This window comes from Cucumis sativus, chromosome 1 (genome assembly GCF_000004075.3).
Source record: "Cucumis sativus cultivar 9930 chromosome 1, Cucumber_9930_V3, whole genome shotgun sequence".
NCBI classification, from domain to species: domain Eukaryota; kingdom Viridiplantae; phylum Streptophyta; class Magnoliopsida; order Cucurbitales; family Cucurbitaceae; genus Cucumis; species Cucumis sativus.
The window spans coordinates 25,373,567-25,396,934 of record NC_026655.2 but is presented as its reverse complement, the minus strand read 5'-3'; the positions used below and the strand labels follow the sequence as shown (position 1 = coordinate 25,396,934).

The 23,368-nt window shown below is 33.0% G+C and overlaps 4 protein-coding genes across 6 annotated transcripts; 2 read left to right on the top strand and 2 right to left on the bottom strand.

The window, feature by feature from the left end:
• Positions 1-1,390: 1,390 nt before the first annotated feature.
• Positions 1,391-5,242, bottom strand: LOC101205319 (the record flags this gene model as incomplete). The annotated part of the gene is made up of 8 exons (XM_011661663.2): positions 1,391-1,847; positions 2,396-2,541; positions 3,045-3,116; positions 3,256-3,377; positions 3,498-3,557; positions 3,634-3,712; positions 4,585-4,670; positions 4,952-5,242. Coding segments are annotated over 7 exons (813 nt in total), but the record flags the coding sequence as incomplete, so codon positions are not given.
• Positions 5,243-7,311: 2,069 nt separating this feature from the next.
• LOC116403945 (protein PLASTID MOVEMENT IMPAIRED 1-RELATED 1-like) lies at positions 7,312-11,834 on the top strand. The gene is given in 8 exon segments (XM_031885897.1): positions 7,312-7,768; positions 7,855-8,000; positions 8,222-8,365; positions 8,419-8,968; positions 8,971-10,121; positions 10,123-10,503; positions 10,505-10,545; positions 10,666-11,834. Coding segments are annotated over 6 exon segments (3,333 nt in total). The 5' UTR covers positions 7,312-7,768; positions 7,855-8,000; positions 8,222-8,239; the 3' UTR covers positions 11,750-11,834.
• Positions 11,835-12,723: 889 nt separating this feature from the next.
• On the top strand, positions 12,724-14,616 carry LOC101204919 (60S ribosomal protein L31). Of its 2 annotated transcripts, none has more exons than XM_004135642.3 (3): positions 12,724-12,851; positions 12,996-13,104; positions 14,121-14,616. In XM_004135642.3, exons 2-3 carry the CDS (start codon positions 13,022-13,024, stop codon positions 14,401-14,403), a joined length of 366 nt encoding a protein of 121 aa, XP_004135690.1. In that variant the 5' UTR covers positions 12,724-12,851; positions 12,996-13,021; the 3' UTR covers positions 14,404-14,616. The 2 variants fall into 2 exon arrangements, with proteins under 2 accessions (XP_004135690.1, XP_031736303.1); XM_031880443.1 differs by having other exon boundaries at positions 12,840-12,917.
• A 402-nt stretch (positions 14,617-15,018) lies between these two features.
• LOC101204679 lies at positions 15,019-17,904 on the bottom strand. 2 transcript variants are annotated; one of them, XM_031880454.1, is made up of 8 exons: positions 17,887-17,904; positions 17,249-17,464; positions 17,115-17,176; positions 16,938-17,020; positions 16,693-16,747; positions 16,259-16,394; positions 15,409-15,459; positions 15,112-15,315 (listed from the first exon to the last, which is right to left on the bottom strand). In XM_031880454.1, exons 3-8 carry the CDS (start codon positions 17,119-17,121, stop codon positions 15,216-15,218), a joined length of 432 nt encoding a protein of 143 aa, XP_031736314.1. In that variant the 5' UTR covers positions 17,122-17,176; positions 17,249-17,464; positions 17,887-17,904; the 3' UTR covers positions 15,112-15,215. The 2 variants fall into 2 exon arrangements, with proteins under 2 accessions (XP_031736315.1, XP_031736314.1); XM_031880455.1 differs by lacking the exon at positions 17,887-17,904 and having other exon boundaries at positions 15,019-15,315; positions 17,249-17,622.
• Positions 17,905-23,368: the final 5,464 nt, after the last annotated feature.

The window sequence follows — 23,368 nt, the reverse complement described above, 5'->3', positions numbered from 1 at the left end:
GTCGTTTTTTGAGAACGTGTCATTAGTTGATCAAGGTCATAAGAATTCTAGAAACTGTTAGTCTTATGCATTAAAAAGTATCATTTAGTTCAAAAGAATGGCTTCAAGAATTAAGGTGTGTATTTAATGCATTAAATATTTGAAGTAGGAGTGTTCTGAAGTTTCATTTTGGTGTGTATTTTTAGATGCATTAATTGTTATTTGAAGAAATAGCTAATGGTATTATCAGTGTATTTTTCTCCTGTAAAAGTCAGATGAGAAAGGAATATTTTAGTTATTTATTGTGTGCTTTCAACTTTCAAGTGCAGAGTTCATTTCAAAATATGTGTGTGAAAACGCGTCATCTATAAATTAAAATGTTTGAACTGTTTTTTTTTTCTAAAATTATTATTATTATTTATTAGAAAATTTATTTTAAACGACAAATTTTCTAAAAATATTTATACATATAGTATAATATCATGGTTTATTTATGACAGATTAAGATAGACGGTCACAATTATGGATAGATTATCATATGTTGTAAAGATTTTGGTTCATTTTGCTATATTTAGAAATAGTTTTTTTTATAGGAAGAAAAAAAGTGTGCATGGTGCCACGTAGTTGAGGAAAACTAGCACCAAGCTCCACCAATTTGGTGACTTTTTCTATGTTAAAAGAATCAGTTTATACTCGTTAAAACTCGAACTAAGCTTTCATGAATAATCAATATAGACAACAAAAACAATACTAATCTGCACTTAAAAGGACAAAAATCAATGCACTTAAAAGGAACAATTTCATCATATTGGGGTGAGACAATTGATAAGCCTAAAAAATTAAAGAGGTCAATCAATTCTTTCTTTTAAGTAATAGTAACAAAAATCTTGAAAATGATAAATTGTTACCTATATATACCTTTTAAGTCTTATTATAGTTTTTCTGGTTTCTTATTAAATCAAATAATACAATATGTAAAATTGTGGGTGTTAGAGGTGGTGTGAACTCAAATTTTCTTTTAACAATTTACAAATATGTACAATTGTGGGTGTTAGAGGTGGTGTGAACTCAAATTTTCTTTTAACAATTTACAAAAGGTCTAAAGATATGGGAGACAAAAAGAACTCAAGAAATATACATTCGCACGAGTTAACGCCTTTTGCTTCGAGATTCTAGACACATTTATCCTTTTACAAAGTAATATGAAGTTAAACCCTAACAAAACTATCCATAAGAACACTCCATTCTTCAATCTTTTAAAATTTTTTTTTTAGTCAATTCCACGTTATGTGAGAATTTACGTTATATATAAATAAATGTGGAATAAACTAAATTGTATCTCAACTTTCCACTTTCACAAGTTAGAGTCAAATAAATAATTGATCATAAATTGTAATAATTAAGCAAAGGGAAAAGAGTAGAACCATACCAAAAAATATACTAGTTCGTCCCAAACTTAGACTATGTTTAGTCTTATGCAACAGCAAGTTCTATTGAAAAACACGCTTTCAAATCTTTCTTCCCCAAATGAGAACTATTTGAATTTGAATTCAAGTACTAACTTGAAATAAAGAATAAGAGAAACACTTAATCCAACTCTCCACTGCCACACAAAAATGATACACTGGAATCTGAGAGACTTCAAACTAGTGGCGAACTAAATTCCTCAGATCGCCGTCTGGTGCCTTTTCTCATCCGGCAAATGCTCTCAGCACAATTGTCTCGGCCTTTTCTTCTCCATCGGCTCAAAGGAACCTCACTTCTACCTTTTCTTCTTCAGCGGCGGCAAAGCTCAGCACACACACCATTTGTGCTGCAATTTTTCTTCTCTCTTTTTAAAGTTGAATTCACAAAGCCTCCAAATTAACCTATTAAAATAGTTCTTCCATGGGTTAATACAAGAGAAGTGGACCCAAATTTGCTTCATGAATTAAATCACCGCTTCCCTCATTAACCAATCAAATAGAAATTCTTTTGGGTTAAAGGAAATAGAAATAGAGCCTAGGAGTTTTGGCTTCGAATTTCCCAACATGTTCTTCGTTCTACAACTCATGGATAGTAGAGAATTTTTGTTTGGCTATAACTCACATTTTAGATATCATTATTGAAAACATGGTTTTTGTTTCCAAATCATAGTGAGGTAGGCAAAAACGATGTATGTGCTCTTCATGAGTTGCTGAACAAATGGTGAACCAAGATTGGAATACTATTAACCTTACTAAAATGTATAATATACAATATTTGGGTCAGATTTTCTCGTCCATTGCTACAAAATTGCTACCAAAAAAAAAAAAAAAAACCTTCTTACTACTCCCCTAGAGACTGGCTAACAATGAGATGATCCACTCCCATTCTTGAAAAACAGAGGCACAAATTTCAATACAATATCAGTTTAGTCATCATATTGTATTATTACCTTCAACAATATCTTCCCCACGTCTCTTCTTCGAAGGAAGTTGCTATATCTTGTGAGTGCTGTAACCAGCATCTTCAGTTGTCAAATCCTCTTTCCAATTCTCAAACTCAGATCCCCCAAACACTAATTGTTTGATTCCAACATAGCTGTTTTGTGAAAATTTTAGAGGCACATAAAACTATTATGAGTAACATATAGACATTAGAAAAGTAAATATTAAACCCAATGTCCATAAACTATTATGAGGCACATAAAATTATTATGAGTAACATATAGACATTAGAAGAAATGCAAAACCAAACCAAAAGAGCGATTCTAAAATTGTTAAAATTACTTTTGTTGTTTTAAAAAACACTCTGAAACATGTTTTTAATCATTCAAAACTACTTTTGATGACATGAAAATTGCATTTGTAAATGTAAAATTAAATATTAAATTACTTTTACTGGTTACTGGTGTGATTCGAAGTGATTAGAACTATGACAAAAGTAATTTTAACAATTTCACGATCACTCTCCAACATGCTCTAAAAGGGCAAAAATCTAGTGATTCGATTACACACTTCACAGACAGCAGATAAGCAAAACTACTTTAATGGAAATTAAATTAGGGCAAGAAAACATTGGTAAGAAGTGTAGTAGGAACTTACTCAGAGCTTATCTGGATTAATGCATTTATCAAAACATCTAGTAGCAAAGGTTCGCTGGTCCCAATATCAACCCTGTGCATAAAGTAAAATAGATAAATGAGAAAAAAAAGTGAACGCTGACATCTTAAGCTCTTTCCTGGTATCACGAACACCTCCGTAAATGTTGTGAAAATGACAGCAACATCCAGAAAATTAGATTGAGAGATATTACCATATGCGAGCCAAGTTGTCTTGAACCTCAAAATCCCCAATGTTATAAAATGTGGTTGGATTAACATTAGCTCCCTGAATAGCATCATAACTTGGCCGTTTATCCAAAGGAGATTGAGACAGCTGTAAAGATTAACTTAAATGATCATCGACAGCAAATATGATTCATAAAATTTGCTGAAGGCTAATTTTCCAAACAAAATCATGCAATCCTATAACAACGTGAGTGAAATTGAAGTTTACCTGCATATTCATGGAATTGCATCCACCAAGACGTCCAATGATGTGCCATGACCTTATGGTCTGTGAACAAAGATAATAGATCTAATTCATTGAAGTTTTTTAGGCAGAAGCTAAGATAACAGAAACAAAAACTTACATCACAAATTAAGGTGATATCTTTTGCCAGTGGAGTGTTGTAGAATTCAAACCATATATACGAGTTTGAGAAATCGAATCTGGAAGAAACATTGAGAACTCATATGTCCAATTCCAAACTAAAGAGAGAATATATGTAACGGAATGGGGAGAATTCAATGCATAATTAAGCCAGAAGATACATCTTCAACAGATAATTCACATAAATTATATAGAAGAAAGAAAAGACACGCAAAAAAGTAATAAGTTTTTTTATTCTCAACTGAATATGTTTTAGAGATTAAGGAGAGAATGGATACTAAGTACATAGGAATATAACTAGGAAATATGCTTGTATTCTAACGGTTCATATACTCAGGCTTCAGCATATAAGAAGCAATAAAATTCTCAGTTATCAGAACTATACCAAAACTATTCGTAGTGCAATCGCTACACACAAGTTATATGCTTGTTGGCTACGGAAATTCTTCCTAAATTAGAATTTAGCTCCCTACTCTAGTGGAAACCAAGAAGAAACAATATGCATTTATGAAATTGTGGCTGTATAGATAGTCCACACATTGGGGTTCTCTGTTCTACTGCCTCAGACATAGTCAAATCAAATGCATTCATCCATATAGATTACAAGTCACATTAATTACTTGACTGTCAATATCTTGACCTTTTACTATCAAAGTAAATATTTGGCCTTTTTTCCTGGAGAAAAGCTACATCTAGTACCGGATCAATGATTTAAGCAACACATCCCAAGTCGTTTTTTCCAAGCTAGATACTTCAGGACCAGAAGTTTAAGGATTTATTCTCATAGTAAAATGGAACATATTGAAACATTTTTGTTTAAAAAATGATTGAAATCCTAAATAAATGTTAGGTGGAAAAGCAAGAGCATGGTTAATTCAATAAAATGAAAAGATTGACAATCCATCTATTCAAGTGGTAAAACTAATCCTACTTGTTGAATGTAACTTTTACTGGAACAGCTGATCCCGTCTTTGGCTGAAGTATCTTGTTTCTTTTCTTCCTCAGCCTCTCTTCCATCTGCAGTATGTACCTCTTACAAGTTAAACACCAAAAGCCAAAAACAAGAACGCTTCTAATAAGCAACAATACATGTTTATCTAGACATTTCAACTTAAGCCACCATATTTGCACTCGTAAAACAAACAAATGACCCAAAAAGAGATTATTGCCATTAAACAGTAGCAAGAAGTTGAAGTATAAAATGTCCACTTAGTACTTCGTTGATAAACCCACAATGGGATAATAGAAAAAACAAACATGAAAAAGCGATTGACGAGGAAGAGATAAGAAAGTTTTACTTTGGACCGAGCTTTATCTGGATCATCAAGACTAGTTCCTATAATTTCAGCGAATTCAGGGTCTCGATCATAGTCCTTTTCTCCTTCTCTTCCTCTAAATCCACTCTCACTCCAAAATCTGTCGTCCCCATCATCATAATCTTCACCTTCTTCATCCACCACCTCGATTTCAGTGGAGGGGATGTTGTAAATTTCCGATTTTTGGTCGCGGGTAGCTCTGGATAGAAAATTCCGGTGAAGGGGTTTAGAGAGGGTGTATGGGGCAATAAATGGTTGGTTGGGAGGGAAATTTTAGCGCCAATTGTTGTGATGGGAAGACGAATTGGCAAGAAAATGGAATGGTGGAATTGCAAGACAACCATTTCTTTGTCTGTGGAGCTTGAAAACCTTGAGCGATGAAAATTAAAAGATAAAACCTTCTTCAAATCTGGAAAGAAATGAGAGTTCGAAACAATTGGACATGAACCAGCAAAGCGGTGGTGCTGATTTTAGCTCTTGCTCTAACAAGCTTAGTGTTCAAATATCTTTTCCACAGGGTTTGTATACCGGAAAAGATAGAAGGCAAGAAGATAATTGTAGACTATGGATGACCCAAACATATTGGGGAAGCAATGTTGAATAAATACATCCACAACCAAAATGTAGTTTCGTCTCTCTTTTTCGACTTCGTTCTATCATCGTCTCTTTTCCATCTGAAATCATGTTTTGATCAATCTAACTCGATATTTTAATGCATTTTTCAACATTTTGAGATTGCATTAAAATCCTTTGCAATATCATAACTAAGAAGTATGAAATGAAATTCAACACCGAAGGTTTAAAATTAAAATGCAAGACTAAGTCATATGCATAGAGAAGGTTTGCCTCTTTCTTCTTCGAGTATATAAATGTGTGAGATGTGACAATTTGAATTACTACTACTTTTACTATTTTTCATCATAAAAAAATTGTATAATACAAGTTAATCCCAAACTAATTTTGTTAATGAAAACAGACAATTGTACATGTCTATCGTGTTTGGCATTACTTAACCATACTAATTGAGAATTTGTATAATACTTTTATCTAAATTTGGAGCATAAGGTTGTCTTTAGTTTAATCTTATGTATTTCACAATATTAGTTCGATAAACTTATATACTATACAATTTGAATTTTTCATTAATAGTATTTTTTAATTAGATAAGTCATAGGAAGGTAATCACATTATTAAGATTAGACCCATCAATTATTTCATTGACTTGTAATCAATGCATTAGTTTACTTTAAATAGTAGTAAGTAGAAAAAGAAAGTTATAGATTAGTTAGAATGAGATGAGTTCCTAAAATGTGTTGGCATTCTAACAAAGATTTGTAGATTCATAATATCATCTGAAAGTTATATATATATATGTTACTCGATTCTTTTATTTTGGAAATGCTTAAAAAATTGATTATTATGCTATTGAGGTATGCTCATTTTGACATATATAACAAATCAAGTTGCTCAAAGAGCTAAAGTTAAAGAATTTCAAATTGATTCAAGCACCTAGAAAATGTAGCATTAAAAAACAAATAGTCTTTTGCTAATCTCCTCTATATTAACATTGTATCTATTTATCACTCTCATCACTGATAAAGTTACTCACGCAGTTGCGACTTTAACATGATTTCAAAATTGTTCTTAGATCTTAAATTTTTTTCATATTTTCCCTTATCTAAACAAGGAATCAAGAAAGGAGTTTGTTCATCTCTATTATGCTTTGAAATTAAATTAAAGGTAAAGTTATTTGTTAAAACATGCTCCAATATTTATTTAACATAAACTTTACTAAATTTTGAATTCACACTCTTTTTTTAATCTTATATGTCATGAAATATAACATATATAATTAATCAACATTTTTATATAAAATAAATTATAAAAAATATATAAAAGAAAAACAAAATATTAGAAAGGTAAACTATTTATATTGTTTTTTAATATAGTAAATTGAATAAAAATAATTATAAAATATATAGTAATTACAATAAATCATAATAAACTACTATATATTGAGAGTACTACATATATTTACATATATTTATTATAAAATAGTGACGTGATAATATACAATTAGAGTATATTATATAGCATTTAACACAATATAATCTCATAAAAAAATATTTAAATGTAGAAATTAAATTTTAAATTTTTTTTAGAATAAAATTAAATTCAGTTGACAACAAATGAGAATATGGAAAATTGAGAGGTAGAAAATGGAAATAAACGAGAAATAATGTCGCTTATTGAAAAGAAAACTTTTGTTTTTTTAAAAAAATAACTTTGATTGAAAAGAATAATAAAAGGAGATGGGGAGCGGCAATTCAAATTGGGGGAAGAAAGGAACGAAGAAAATTGATAGAGAGAATAAACGCGATGCCACCACCATCGCGTCTTCTCTAGGGTTTCGTCCATACCTTTCTACTCTTCTTCCTCACTTTCCCCATTTCTTCATCATATTCAAATTTCAAATTTCAAATTCATATTTCTTGTACGGTGCAGAAATTCTTGTTTTTTCGACCTTCTGTTTGTTGTAACTCTTTATCTTCTCTTCCCCCCTTGTAAGTTCATCCCGATCTACGGTTTTTTTTAGGCTATCTGAAGTTTTGATTTCTTTGCTCCAACGGATTGAGATTGATTTGCTCTGACATTGTTGCTTCTGTACCGGATTTGTATTTACTGGTTGCTGGTGTAATTAAAAAAGTCGACTGGGGATTGGTTGAGAAATTAAGGGAAAGGAGGAGAAGGTGGTTAGTAGAGTTCACAATCAATCTACTTTAAGTGTTTGCATGGCTGGTATTATCTCGTTCATACTTTTTTACTCATTTCTCTTTATGAACTGATGCCATTTGCGGCTTATTTATCTTCCTTTGATACGACAGATTGAAGTTTGTGTAATATTAGAGCTTGGGAACAAAAGATATTCAACATTACTTATCAAATTCAGAGGTTGTGATTTTGGTTTGGTAGTTCTGGGTTCCTTCATCGTTTGGTTGACCAGTATAATTTTCCGGCCAGCTTGAACCTGGTAAAGGTTTGTTCATTGGGGTTTTACTTATGCACTATGATGAAATGAATTTTATACATCTAGAGGTGGTTTATGGGGAGGCATGTAAATTGTTTGTTGAATTGTATGAGAGATGTTTTATTTGTATGGTTTGAATTAAGGAGATCGATTGAATTGGATGTATCTGTGACGTGTGAGTTACTTTTTAATTACTTGTTTATATTGTTCTAATTTAATTTCAGAGCTCTTGATGAGAGACGATGTTGTCGAGAATTGATTCAAAGAAGATTGGGAGTCGCTCTGGCAGTGAGAAGTTGTTGAATGAGATAGAGACCATAAACAAAGCACTTTATCTGAACAAACATTTATCTAAGAATTCAAATCCTGTAGCCAATAATCGACAAAGATATACGGGTAAAACCAATTTGCCCGATCCAAGTTGAAGCCAAAAAGCAGTAATGAAGATCCAACACGCAAGGAAAAGAAATCTATATGGAGTTGGAAGTCTTTAAAGCCGTTCTCCCATGTTCGAAACCGCAGGTTTAATTGTTGTTTCTCTCTCCAAGTTCACTTGATTGAGGGGTTACCTTCTGATTTGGACGATTTTAGTCTAAGTGTATTCTGGAAGAGGCGGGATGGTTTATTGGTAACTAACCCTAAGAAGATCATAAGGGGCAAGGTAGAATTTGAAGAGGTGTTGAACTGTACTTGTACAGTACATGGTAGTGGAAATGGACCTCATCATTCTGCAAAGTATGAGGCCAAGCATTTTTTACTCTATGCTTCCTTATATGGTGCTTCAGAGGTTGATTTGGGGAAGCATCGGGTTGATCTCACGAGGTTTCTTCCCCTAACATTGGAGGAGTTAGAAGAAGAAAAAAGCTCTGGAAAGTGGGCTACTAGCTTTAAATTATCTGGTAGGGCTAAAGGTGCCACAATGAATGTTAGTTTTGGATACACAGTAGTAGGTGATAATTTACCTGCCCTGGAAATCATATCGGTGATTCCTTAAAGGGGAAGCAGAATAAGTATGGTATCGAGAAATCCGAGATGGTGGTTGGTGAATCTGGTAGTAGAAGCAGAATACGGAATACTGAGAGTATTCCTGGAAGGATGAACTATAATTCTCTTGAATCATCCCAGACAGTAGATGATATAAAGGATCTTCATGAAGTTCTGCCAGTACCTCAGTTAGAACTTGCCAAGTCGGTAGATCTATTATACAAAAAATTTGATGATGGTAAATTGGATGCTTCAGAGAACAGCAACCCTGAGCTCAATGGATGCATTGAAGATTCTCATCCAATGAAATCTGATTCTTACCTTTCTGCCCCTGAGAAAGAAAATGCTGATGTTGATTGTGGAACTGAGTTCTCATTCATTGAACGAGGGATTGAAATGTCTTCTGAGGAACAGGTGGAGAAAATTGAAGTAGGGGTTGAAGTGTCTTCTGAGGAACAGGTGGAGAAAATTGATGTAAAAGATGTTGATTCCTCTGCAGTTGGACATTCTGCAATTGACAATGTATCATCGATGGCTCATGAAGAGGATAGCAGGGTTGCTGCATGTGATAGTTCTTCCAATGACGATGATATTTATACCAAAGAATCCATCCTGAAGGAATTGGAGTCAGCTTTGAGTTGTGTGTGTGAACTGGAGACGGCAGCAATGGAGTCTCCCGAGGAAGAGCATTTGAACTTAAAATTTAAGTCAAGTGATGAACCAACTGGAGAGGGCATGTCCCTTGATTTAGATGATGAATTTTTGGAAAGTAAAGGGATCCCCCTTGATTTAGATGATGAATATTTGGAAAGTGATTTCTTACGTATGTTGGGGCTTGAGCAAAGTCCATTTGGTTTGTGTTCTGGAAGTGAGCCAGAGTCTCCAAGAGAGCAGCTATTACGACAATTTGAGGAAGAAGCTGTAGCAGGTGGTTATTCTTTGTTCAATTTTGATGATGAAGATGAAAGTTATCCAGCATATGATTATGATTTTAATGCAAGTTCTGAGTTTGGAGACATAGCTGATACAGCTTTTGATATGCCGTCGACTGTCAGTGATAATGAAGGCAGGTGCTTCATAGATGATGAAGCAATGAGGAGTAAAATGAAGGCAAAGATGTTGGAAGATTTGGAGACAGAGGTTTTTGATGCACGAGTGGGGCTTGAATGAGGAAGCCTTTCAACAGTCGCCATCAAGCAGCTCTCATGGGTTTGGAAGTCCAGTTGATATGCCTTCTGAAGACCCATTTGAATTGCCTCCTCTTGGAGAAGGACTGGGTTCATTTATCCAGACAAAGAATGGAGGTTTTTTGCGATCTATGAATCCTGCAATTTTCCAGAATGCTAAGAGCGGTGGGAACCTGATTATGCAGGTTTCTACCCCCGTGGTAGTACCTGCCGAAATGGGTTCGTGTGTAATGGAAATACTACCCCGTCTGGCCTCAGTTGGAATTGAGAAACTTTCTATGCAAGCAAATAAGTTAATGCCTTTGGAAGATATAACTGGGAAAACAATGCAACAGGCTAGCGTGGGAAGCTATTACTACTTTGGAGGGTTCTGAGAGGTTTGTGGTCTCATTTTTCAACAACTCCCCCACCCCTCTCTCCCTATGGGAGATTCTTTATTATCTTGTTTAATTACATGTTATTTCTCTACATTGGAACAGGCAATGTGCACCTCAGAGTGAACCGGTGTTTGAGCAAGATCCATTTGATAGACGAAAAACTTCCACGGGCAGATCATCTGGTTCTAGGCATGAAACGTATGGTAAAAACTGTATGCGTGGTGAGCCTGAGACGGAATATGTATCCTTAGAAGATGTTGCTCCTCTAGCCTTGGACAAGATTGAAGCTCTTTCAATGGAAGGGCTGAGGATACAGTCAGGAATGTCTGAGGACGAGGCACCTTCTAACATCAGTGCACAGTCTATAGGAGAATTTTCAGCTCTTCAGGGCAAGGGAATTGACATTAGTGGGTCGCTTGGACTGGAGGGAACTGCTGGATTGCAATTGTTGGATGTAAAAGACAATGGTGATGATGTTGATGGATTAATGGGTCTTTCTCTCTCTCTTGATGAATGGTTGAGATTGGATTCTGGTGAACTTGATGATGAAGAAATTATCAGTGAACATACTTCTAAAGTACTCGCTGCTCATCATGCTAATTCCTTAGACTTCATTCGTGGTGGCACAAAGGGAGACCGAAGGCGAGGAAAGAGTTCTAGCCGAAAGTGTGGTTTACTGGGTAACAACTTCACAGTGGCACTCATGGTGCAACTTCGTGATCCGCTGAGAAATTATGAACCAGTTGGTGCCCCAATGCTTTCTCTTATCCAAGTGGAGAGAGTGTTCATCCCACCAAAACCCAAAATATACAACACAGTCTCGGAGATACGAAACAACTATTATGATGACGATGACGAGATCATTGCAAGAGTAGAGATAAAGGAAGAACCGGAGGAGAAAGCTTCTGAACAACAACAAAGCATTCCTCAGTTCAGAATCACAGAAGTTCATCTCTCGGGTATCAAAACTGAGCCCAATAAGAAACTCTGGGGTACCTCAACATCCAACCAACAGAAATCTGGTTCACGATGGTTGGTCGCCAACGGCATGGGAAAGAGCAAGAAAAATCCGTTTGTGAAGACAAAGGCTGCTCCAAAGTCATCGGCTCCCGAACCAACGAAGGTGCAACCTCCTGGGATAAAGACAAAGATTCCTTGTGGAGCATCTCATCTGGGTCTAAATGGAAAGCCTTTTCTGCATTAAATCCACTTGTAAGGAACCCAAATGTTGTATTCCCTAATGAAAACTTCAGGTTAAGGTGAGTGGTGGATGAATTGCTTGCTAGCAATTGAGCTGTTCTATGTACAAATATTAGTCCTTCAGGTGGAGTATACTCATGAAAGAGGTAACCGCGTCAGTTCTAAGAACTACGAGAAGAATCTGTATTGATCTATAAATACACACAAATTACTTAGGTCGAGTGGTTTTCATCTGTACTTTGTGATTTTGGATATTTGAGCAATTTTTTTGTACAATAATTTAGGAATGTGTATCAAACTTCCGACTTGAGGTATGGCGTCCATTTTAATTAATGTGAAGCTTACTTTTACATTTTACTAGATAGGTGCAGAATGATTTAAATGAAAATTCTAAATCTCTTGTTCTCTTGTTACTTGTTAGGTCCACTCCCAAGTTCAATAAAGAGGTGTAAGGGTTAAAAATAAACGACAAAAGTTGGTTTTAGTTTCAAAGTTTTGAATTAGGTGCGTTTATTCTTTGAAGTTTTTTAAAATAGACCTTTTCTTCTCTTTAGATTTTAAAAAATGACGCCTTAGAACCAACATAGTTTTATAGCAAAAACATGCAATGGTTTTATGATTATATAGAAAAATAAAAATCTCGCTCTCCTCAATTTCTTTTAGACATTGTCAATAAACTAAAATGACATTTGTGTCCTAGAGAAGAAGAAAATGTTAGTAATAAAAGAAATTAGGGCTAAAATGAAGAATTTCAAATCTATCAAATTTGATAAGTAGAATCTGAAATTTTTGCTAGTAAATATTTTTTACTATTTTTTCATTTACAATAATTTTAGTACTATATATAATATATATTATTTTTTTTTCCAGCAATTCAATATTTCTATTCAAAATATAGAAATCATAGCAACCAATTGTAAAAAGCACCACAAATTTTTAATAAAAAAACAATTATTATTTTACAAAGATAAATGGGCTTATTCTTCTTTATGGGCCGCACCCACTACATCAAGCCCAATGGACAACACATTCATAAAGGAGGGGAAATTAGGGTTTCCGTGGCTTCTCATCTTCACTCAACGCCTGCTTCATCGCTTCTAACCCTCGTAAGCTTCCTCTCGATCTCCCATTTTTCGATTTCTTTTCTCCAACAATTTGTTTCCTCCGACATTGTTCGTTTTTCTATGAAACTGATTTTATTGGTTACTACTTTGTTTTCATTGTTTCTGATTTTCATCAACTTGTTGCAGTTTAATCGAAGAAGCCGACTGCAGATATGGTTGAGAAAACGAAGGGAAGGAAGGAGGAGGTGGTTAGCAGAGAGTACACCATCAATCTACACAAGCGTTTGCATGGCTGGTACCATCTCATTCATCTTCATGAACTGATGCCTTTTTCCGCTTAATTAAATTAACATGCTGTACTTTTTTTATGTTTTTTTCAATATATTTGGCGAGATGTTTTCAGTTTTTATGCTTTGAAACTGATATCTTTGTGATGAGATGTTAGTTTTGTTCATGGGTTTGGTTATAGATTAAGAATTTGGGAACTGGCCTGGTCGGTCACAACCGATATGCTAATTGTGACATTTGTATAAGATCTGAACTTGGGGACAAAAGATGACTTTCATCAGGGATTTTTAAGACATGAAACTGAACAAAGGATAGTAGAAACTAGAATAAGCTGGCTGTTAAATGTTTCTGTGGAGTGTGTTGTTGGAGAGTTCAAGAAGAGTTATGAAAGCAAATTTTGGAGTAATTTTACTGTTCATCATAGGCATTTGTAATATTTCACTTGGTTTCGATAAGAAGATTAAACATTAGAGTCTATCGTGTAGGTCTTAATATTTTAGGAAGCGGGGTTGTTTTATGGAAAGAGAAATAAAAGAGGTGTTAGATGTTTGTGGAGGGGGACCTTAGTGTTGTTTGGTCCTTGGTGAAGTTTTATGTCTCTTTTGGGTTCGATTTTGAATGCCTTTTAACCATTCTTTAGGCAAAATCTTAGTCAGTCCGATCCTGTTTCTTTGAGGGTTTGTTTTGTGGGTTTTTTTTATTCCCTCGAGTTCTTTCAATTTTCTCAATGATAGTTGTGTTTTCTATATAAAAAAAGTAGTTTGTATGTGCTGTTTTTTTTCTATGATTTTCTGTATTTCTCAATGGAAATTGCGTTTTCTTTCAACGGGCTGGTTATGGTGTATGTGCTGTTTTTCATTTCAACGCACACGTTTTTCATGAGTAATCTCTAGTCTTTTATAGGTTTTCCCTCTCATTGTATCGGTAGATCTTAGATCCAAGGTTAAATTGTGGATTCATTTAGAGGATTCTATTACTGTAACAATTCTAGATCTCATGTTCTACTCTACTTCTAAATTATAGTACCTTCAAGAAGAAGGCTCCCAAGGCCATCAAAGAGATAAGGAAGTTTGCTGAGAAAGCAATGGGAACTAAGGATGTCAGAGTGGACGTGAAACTGAACAAGCATATTTGGAGCAGAGGAATTCGAAGTGTTCCAAGGAGAATTAGAGTTCGAATTGCACGCAAGAGGAACGATGATGAAGATGCAAAGGAAGAACTGTATTCTCTCGTAACCGTAGCAGAAATTCCAGCAGAAGGTTTGAAAGGATTAGGCACTAAGGTCATCGATGATGAAGAAGATTGATCTATCACACACACCCATTTGCCTTGTTATCTGTTATTTCCAACTTTTAGTAAAAATTTTTGGTACAAGACTTGTTTGAGTCAAGAGTTATTCTTCATTGTCCTTGCTTTGGTGCGCTTTGTTTATTTTACTTTGAAATCTTAGCTGAAGCAGCTTTTTGTTAGTTATAATAGAACTTGCAATGTTTTTTAACTTTAGAGTTTCTTCTGTTTCTGTTCGTGGCGACACTAATTTTTACCTTTCATTCCTCAACTTTTCACATCTTTTTAATGACTAAGCTCACTTGACCTATAAATATGAACTTTAGGATCAAGCATTGATAGCAAATCATTATAAAACTTGAGTTTCTTGAGGTCAAAAAAAATTCCTTCAAGAAGCCGCCAACTGTAATTTTATTCTGGGAAAAAAATTACCTTTTTGGCATTTATTCTCCAAAATGAATTGGAATAGAAGGAATTGAATTAGAATAAAACTCAAACCTTTGATTTTAACATTTTAACATTTTAAAACACTAAACCTATAACAGATCAAATTTTCCCATTTATAAAATTATTTTATTCGCTTCTCCAGAGATGAACTGGATTAAGTTTTTAGTTTAGTATAAGATTTGAAAAATAAAAATGGTAACATCTTGATCTAACGTCTCGTCAAACCCAAAACAATCAAGTTTTAAACAAAAAGTGAAATGAAAGAGGAAAAAGGAAAAACTGGCTAATCAGATTCTACTTCATGGGACTTTTAACGTTACACTAAGTAGTAAGAAAGATCAAAAGATAAAATACAAAATTATAATAGGTTCCTTCATTCAGTTTTCAGTTAGCTTTATAAGAATACATATAGCCTCTAAGCTTTCGTATTTCCTCAGAGGATTCGGCTAGCAAATGATCTACATACAAACAGATTCCAGCCCCACTGCAAATAAATTGAATCGTATGAACACACAATGAGTTCCAAAGTACAATTCAGAGTCATATAATTAATCATTTATCATTTTCCAGAAACTACCTGAGAGGACCCAAAGGAAGCCAGATAACATCCCATCGAAACTTAGGCAAACTGCAATCAAAATGGCATGATTACATAGTGAAAATTCATTGATCATCATCCTTATAAAGAGGCAACCAACAAGCATCACCAAGAGATGACATGGACTCTTTTGTTGCTATCCCTTGTGCGTTATGATAGGAACAATACTAGGGTATTGCTAGAGTATTAAGGGTATATTAGTGATCAGCTAGAGAGTTTATCATATTTGTTGGCAATAAATAGAGAGGGAGGTGAATGGATAAGATACGCAATATCTATGGAGAGTGAGTAGGGCATGAGTGCAATCGAGATTGGAAGGATCCAAGTACCTTGCAACTATCTTATGTCGTTTATAAGCACTTACACTTTGGTTATACTATCTCTCTCTCCCAATTACTACAAGAGGGATAGCCTCTTGTAAGTTAGTAACTCAATCGGCTTGCTTGGTTGAAAACAGGTTACTGTCCTGTTTTATGTATATTTCAGCAATGAAAATCTCATCTTGTCAGAAGAGAGACCGGAGACGTGTGTATTGGTTGCTATACCTTGCCAAAGCAAGCAAACACCCTTAAGTATACTCTCCATACCCCTTTCTAACTAACAATATTTCTTGGCCCCAAACCGCATACAAGCATGCTTTTCTCACGTAACTACCCCCTCTCCTCACTTACTAACATGTATCCACTTTAGTAATTGCTATTAGAGAAAGAGTAAGACAACCAAAACGAAGTATTTGCATCTAACAAGTGACAAGTGAAAAGTCATACTTTATACATCTTCAGTTAGGAGCATAACTTTGATAAGATGATTATGAATTCTGTTACCGTACCTCATCATGAAATAAAACCAGAAAACTGAGAGTAGGATGCCAATAAAGAATGAGCACCAAAGCCATCGCCGGTGGTGACTTGACTTGCTCACAATCCCAATGATTGAAAATGTACAAGCTAAAATAGCAACCCAATCTGTAGAATTTTCAATTGTTGACATTAGCAAGATCCCAAAAATGGTGTGATGGCATAACTTGAAGAAATTGTGACAACATTTCCTACGAACTTCCAACATTTGCAGGAAAAATAGATCTGAAGCATTTATCGTCATCAATATAGCAAGGAAATGAAACTTGGTCGTTGTGGTCTATCAAAAATAAAGAATGAACTTCGCCATAAAATTGTGTTTAACGATTGAAACAATTTGAAGGAGTGAGAATCAATGATGCAATTAATGAATTGAAACTAATGGAGAAATTTGTAAGAAAGCAACCTGCAGCTATAATCATCCATGAATCAACATCCTCCATGAAGTAAGCATGATAACGCTGCAGAAGGGAAATAAACTATGAAAAGTTGCCAAGAGCATCAACTCAATGCATCCTTTACAAGTACCGAGTCCTTAACTAACACCATATAGAAGCAAAACAATGAAATTGGAGTTAAATCTTCGAAGAATTTGAAATTTCATCATTTCATGATATCGGCTTAAAAAAATTCTCAGCTAAATTGACATACCAATTCCCATGGAGAAGAAATCTGCTGACGGATTGAGTATAGAAGAAAACCCGCATAGCAAAAAGAAAAACCGCAAACACAGTCTGACGAACATCGGACAGAGAGAAAAACAATCAGACATGAGAACCCCTAATTTTTCTTAAGAAATAAAATAAAAATCACAGAAATGAACAATACCCTCCATAGAACACTCTGTTGATCGTTTGCCCTTTCCAACGAACGAACCATCTCCTCTTGAACTGTAAAAATCGAACACCAAATTAGGGTTTTAACAAAACGTGAGGGAAAGAACTTGAGAGAGGATTGACTACCTTGGGAATCGATAGGACGAGAATCATCAAAGGATGGATCATCCCGAGTGGGAAGAGACACATCGTGGTCCCGAGATTTCATCAAAATTCTTGCTAACTTCTTGATCGCCATCTTCTTCAACACTGCTACACCATGCCGTGATCTGGCTCCTCAGATTTCGTTGAAGAACGCAAATATTGGAGGAGACCGGAGACTTGAGCCAAGCAAATCACATACTAAGGTAAAGGGTGGTGACAAGTTGAGATTATTGTATCAAAGATATGTCAAATGGCCCAAATTCTAAAAATAATGAGATCGCTACAAGTCACATACTACATTGCAATATGATGATTAATTAACAAAGTAAAGAGCATTGCTTAAAGAACTACTTAAATCAAAAAAGAGTACAAAAATTCGTCATTCGGTCCGAAGAAATATCATCTACCTTCAAAAGTAATGTGTTTGAAATCATACTTTGAATTGATTTGAAAAAAATCAAAATTACACTAAGAAAATAGGTATTCATTACTTTTTTTTCAATACCAAAAATAATAATTGATTAAAGTCATGTTTGAAATTGATTTGTAAGTGAATTTAAAAGAGTCTAACTGAGTTTAAATGTAAAATCACTAAAATCAGATAGAGTAAAAGTACTTACAATATAATCTTCTTAGCCAACAAAAATCTTAAAGTCGTAAAGTAATCTGGATTATGAACCACACTTATTAGTTTTCTACAGCTTCAATAAAGGATTTGAAAAAAAAGGTTACCATTCAATAACGAGAACTAGTTCAATTCAACGATAAACATTGTGAAAATGAGTAGACTATCCTCTTTAACATGGAGAATAGAAAATTCAATTAATTCGTATAGAAAAAGTCTAAAATATCTCTAATAGTGACATGTTCAAAGGTATAGAAAAAGGCAAATATGCACCATTTTCGAGAGTTTGAAGTGATGATTTGTCCCTTCTCTTTAACATGACTTTCATATATAGGTTTATATATATATTTAGAGCTTGATGGAGGTGTCAATTCATATATCAATAAGGTTGCTACTTTAAGTTTGATTCTTGAAAAAAAAATCACTTAAAATAACATTAACATTATTATTTATATGGTTGCTATAGGATTGATAAAATCAATGATGATGGGTATCAATATTAGGTAAAATTTGCTATCTACTTTTTCACCGTCTAATCTTAGCAAAGAGGGCTACTTTTTACATTAATGGACTCCAACATCAAGAATTGCATCATCATTGCTTTCATGTTTATGAACTTAATAGTATATAGTTCTTTCCATCTTAAAGTGACAAAACTCATAACATTGGACATCATGATTTAATTTATAAGATCATTTAATTCAGGCCACATGTTATTGTCTAACACTATGTTATACTATAAAATTTTATATCTTATCGGGCTATTTTTTAATCCAACCGTTGATAACACTCAATGTTTGATAAAAAATTTAATTTAAAAGTTTGTCTATTTTAAAGTAGCACGCTCTAATGTTTAGAAGAGTATCTTATATGAACATATAATCATATTGGTACCTCTCACTTTACTCGTGGATAATATAGCTAAATATATCGTTAGTGAACCAGATTTTATATTGTTTTTACATATTTTTTGTTCATGTTTGATTGTTGATATTTCGAAAAACGTTATGAAAAGAGTATAAAAAAATTATCTAATTTCTTTTTGAAGATTTGTTTAGCCGGTGAAAAATAAGTCATTATTCGAATGTCATATAGTAAACACTGATATTATAAGTTATTTGATCTCAACATGAGCTTAGCTCAACTGACACTTGTATTCCCTGTGGATAAGAGGTCTTGGGTTCAAATCTTCATCCCAATATTTATAATATAGTAATATCAGACGAAGGAAATAATTCTTTTAACAAAATCAACAAAAGAAAAATAATTAAGAGGTAATTATGATTAGAATATTACTTCAATAAAATTAATCAATACCATATTTACATTGAATATTTAATAAATGTAAATCTTAATTTATGTGATAGTCCACTTTTCTTATTTTTTCTTATTTTCTTATTTTATTTTTAATATATTATTAATAATAAAGATGTGTAATTGAGTTTTGTTATTAAAATGGCTATGTCTTATAATCCGAGAAATTGCAATGGAGGACTATTTTAGCAATAATAATTAAGGATATAGCAATATTTAAAAAAATTGGAAATATAGTAAAGTATCGCTGATAAACTTTATATGATATATCAAATTTTAATATTATTTACAAATTTTTTAAAATTATGTTATATACTTAATTAATTTGAATTTAGTTGGTAAATTGGGAAGTATCCCGTGTAATTATATAGATATATAGGTGGATGGATGTTGAAGCCCAAAATATGTAGGCCCAAATGAAAAGGAGATATAATAATAAAAGAAGAAAAGAAGGGAATGGTTTTGGGTATCAAATCAAACAAGTTAAAAGATTTGCAAAATCTGAATAACAACGACACCGGGGGGGGAGAAAGATATTAAAGTCACCCGCTTTTAACTTAAACATTACCCGAATTGGTTTCTTAATACCAATATGTCACACTCAAACAATTTTGATTCCACCTTTACTTCATCTACTTGTGTTCTCACCACTCACTTTAACATTTCTCCTGCCTCTCTCACTTTCCCCTTTCTTTTTTTCCTTCTAAATTTTTTTTCATTTCTACTTTTCAATTATTTTTTGTCTTCATTTTTATTTTTCTAACTCCCTACTCCAAAAAGTGACCATTTTAATCCTTTCACGAGAACATAGTCTCAACCACCTAAGAAAAAATAAAAAAGTCGCTCATTCAAACACTAAGTTGAATAGCTAAAATGAACATTTAAGAGTATAAAATTTAAGATTTATTACAAGTAAAATGACTTGTATAAAAATTTTCATTATTATTTAATTATTTTCGATAAAAAGAAAAACTTCCATAAACTAATTTTAAGAATTATTGATAGCATATAGACTAAAATTGGACAATTGATAGTATAAGCCGTAAAATCAAACAAGTAATTAAGAACAACTATACAGCACCTTATATGTACAAGTGTATAACAAAATCTATCTCCAATACACTCAATAATTGTCTCTATATATATTAATACATTAACTAAAATGATATTTTAACGTACATGTATCGAGTTCAGTCGTACCATTGTTGTGATTAAGATAAGAAAACTTCTTATCTCACTAATGTTCTCTCATGAACAAGGAAGTAATTTTTTCCCTTTTTTAAAAGAAAGTATTATTCGATGCTCTAAGTTCAATGTGACATGAAAAGCTACGTGACTTCTACTTTATAGACTTTTGTGTGTGTGTGTTTAATTTAAATTACTTTAATATCCTATGTTTTCATTTTTCAAACATATACTATACACCTGTAACATTAAATTAATAATGCCCCTTCACTTAATCACACAAATACAACTAAGTTAAGTCTCTCACAAAATAATATTAATACGTCCACGTGACACCGATTGATTTTTTTCTTTCTTAGCGAAAAAGGTGACACCCATTCATTATTTTAATTAAGTGAAACATGTCATTGTTATAATGACAACACCGTAATATAATATTTACAATTAATTAAATTATAAATCTATTTCCTATCGAATGGAAAATATTAGAGTTTAGTTTTTTTTAAAAATTGAATCACTTTTTTCTGTGTACATGTCATGATCGAATCTAAAATTTGTCGAATGAAATTTTTTAACTTTTAACAAAAAGAATCAAAGCATCAAATATTATAAATCGAACGACATCCACATCAAACCTACGTCAGCGTAAATCCAAGCTCAACTCTGTAAAACATGTTCGATCGAAAATCTATGACGCTAACAAAATCTTTTTATTGGATTCTTTTATATTTGCAATACATTTATCATGGTTATGTATATAGAGAGTGATCAATTATTTCATCAATAGTTGATATCACATCACGTTAAACTATCTTATAATTTTACATGCGATAAGCATATATTAACACAATTAATCTTTTTAATTTGAATTAAAGTGAGTAACATCTAGAGATATAAGTTGAGATTTCGTTTTGAAAAAATTATTTGGAGCGAAGTCAATCAAGTTCATATATATTCATACATTCTTTTACCTTAAAAAGGCTATTGAATTTCCCTCTCTTCTAAATGAGGTAGCTTTTATGTTCTTACTTTTAGGTATGACCGAGTCAAACTAATCTAATTAGTAGAGCAAGTGAAAGGTTATTTTGGCGTTATTATGTGTAGTCCATATACATCTACTAATTAGAGATTGTCATCACACCCTCTCTAATTTGTCTTTTTTACTCCATCCCCAAGTGCCAATGTTACCTCAAATATTGCTTATTCCAAACCAAAATAACCAACGCTATAAACATCTATAAACATTTATAAATATATCAATTTGTGAACAGTATTCAAAAACAAATATTATGACATTAAATTTTTAAAATGAAGAATCATAAAATTTAGTTAAAAATGATTATTTTAATTTTCGATTATGGGTGTGTGTGTGTGATGATAATAGGTTAGGAAGAAGAGTGTATTGACGGCAATCTCGAGGGCTTAAGATTTGAGGTTACGGACCTACGTGTCACTTCCTTATATTATATGATATTTGATACGTCATATACTAATTTAAACCTACTTTTCATTTTTAATATTACGTACATTACTTATTTATTATTTGTTGTAGCATAAGGCAAAAACATCAAATTTCGTGTAAAAGTAGGCCTTAATTAATTGCTTTTGGCCAAATAAGAAATTTCAATCCATGAATTGAGTTTGGTTAATATAATTAAATCATAGGTTTCTTTTGAACAATTCGGATATTTGAATAGAAGAGTATATATGTTCTTTTGAATATCGATGCCCGATTTGATATTAAGACAATATTGTTAAAGATATAGTAGTCTATTGGTTTTTCAAGTTTAAATCTCTATCGAACTAATTTTATTAAGAAAGATGGTTGATTTGATTCTTGGTGTCAATTCTTCCCATGAAAATATAGCAGTTTTCAACATTAAATTGTGTAGCTAGGCACTTAAATCTCTATTTGTAACATATGTCTAATCTTAGCAACATTGTTTTAAAGTCCATTTGTTGCCGTATTTATTATTTTCATCTATCTTTTTTCTCTTTTTCTAACCCAACACTTCACTGATTTTTACTCGTATTAAAATCTTTTACGTTCTAAACACATGTTATTACAGTAGTTTACACTTGAAAAACACATTATCATAACCTATAAACCAATGTAACTAATGATTATAATAACAAACACCAGAGACTCCATATTGAATGATCTCTAAAAAAGCATAAAAAATATATGAATGAGAACAAAAGATGAACAAAACCGACGACGTTGCTAGGTTGCATGGTACACACAGAGTCGTTCGAAGCCATATGGCGTGATATTTCTTTTCCTTTTGGTAAATGATCACCGAAACTTACGTTGCACCTAATCATTGCTCTACACCGATGAAAAAAAGGAAATAAAATTGTTGTAAAATTTTAATATATTCCTAACTAAAATTGTAACATAGACAAGTGTTAGGGGGTGAAAGAAAATTTAGGGCAAGTGTTAGGGGGTAAAAGTAAAGGTGGGGTAGGGGTGGGCATGGGGAGAAATGACCTACGTGCCGCAATAAAGGGCACTCACCCCTTGTTTGGTGTTGCCAAGTGTCCTTCGTCCATCGCTAAATATTTGACAACTGTCCTTCTTCCATCACCATCACTCTATTTAACTTTTTTTTGTTTTTATAATTTTTGCCGTCGCTTGTTTCCGTTGTCCTATATTTATGCCATGTGTCCCTTTAGCACGTATTTGTGTCACCTTTTAAATCCTTCTGTCCCACGTGATTATGCCACGTCAGTCTATTCTATTTTCAGATTGGACTTATGATCTCTTCTACCATCACTCTTTTGGCAAAATTATACTATATTGTTATATTATATGATATTTCATATATCATATACTACTTTAAACCTAATTTTCATTTTTAATATTATGCACATTACATATTTATTATTTGTCGTAGATGAGGCAGAAAAAAAACATGAAGTTTCGTGTAAAAATAGGACTTCAAATTTTTAAAGAAAATAAAATTCAAACTTTTGGC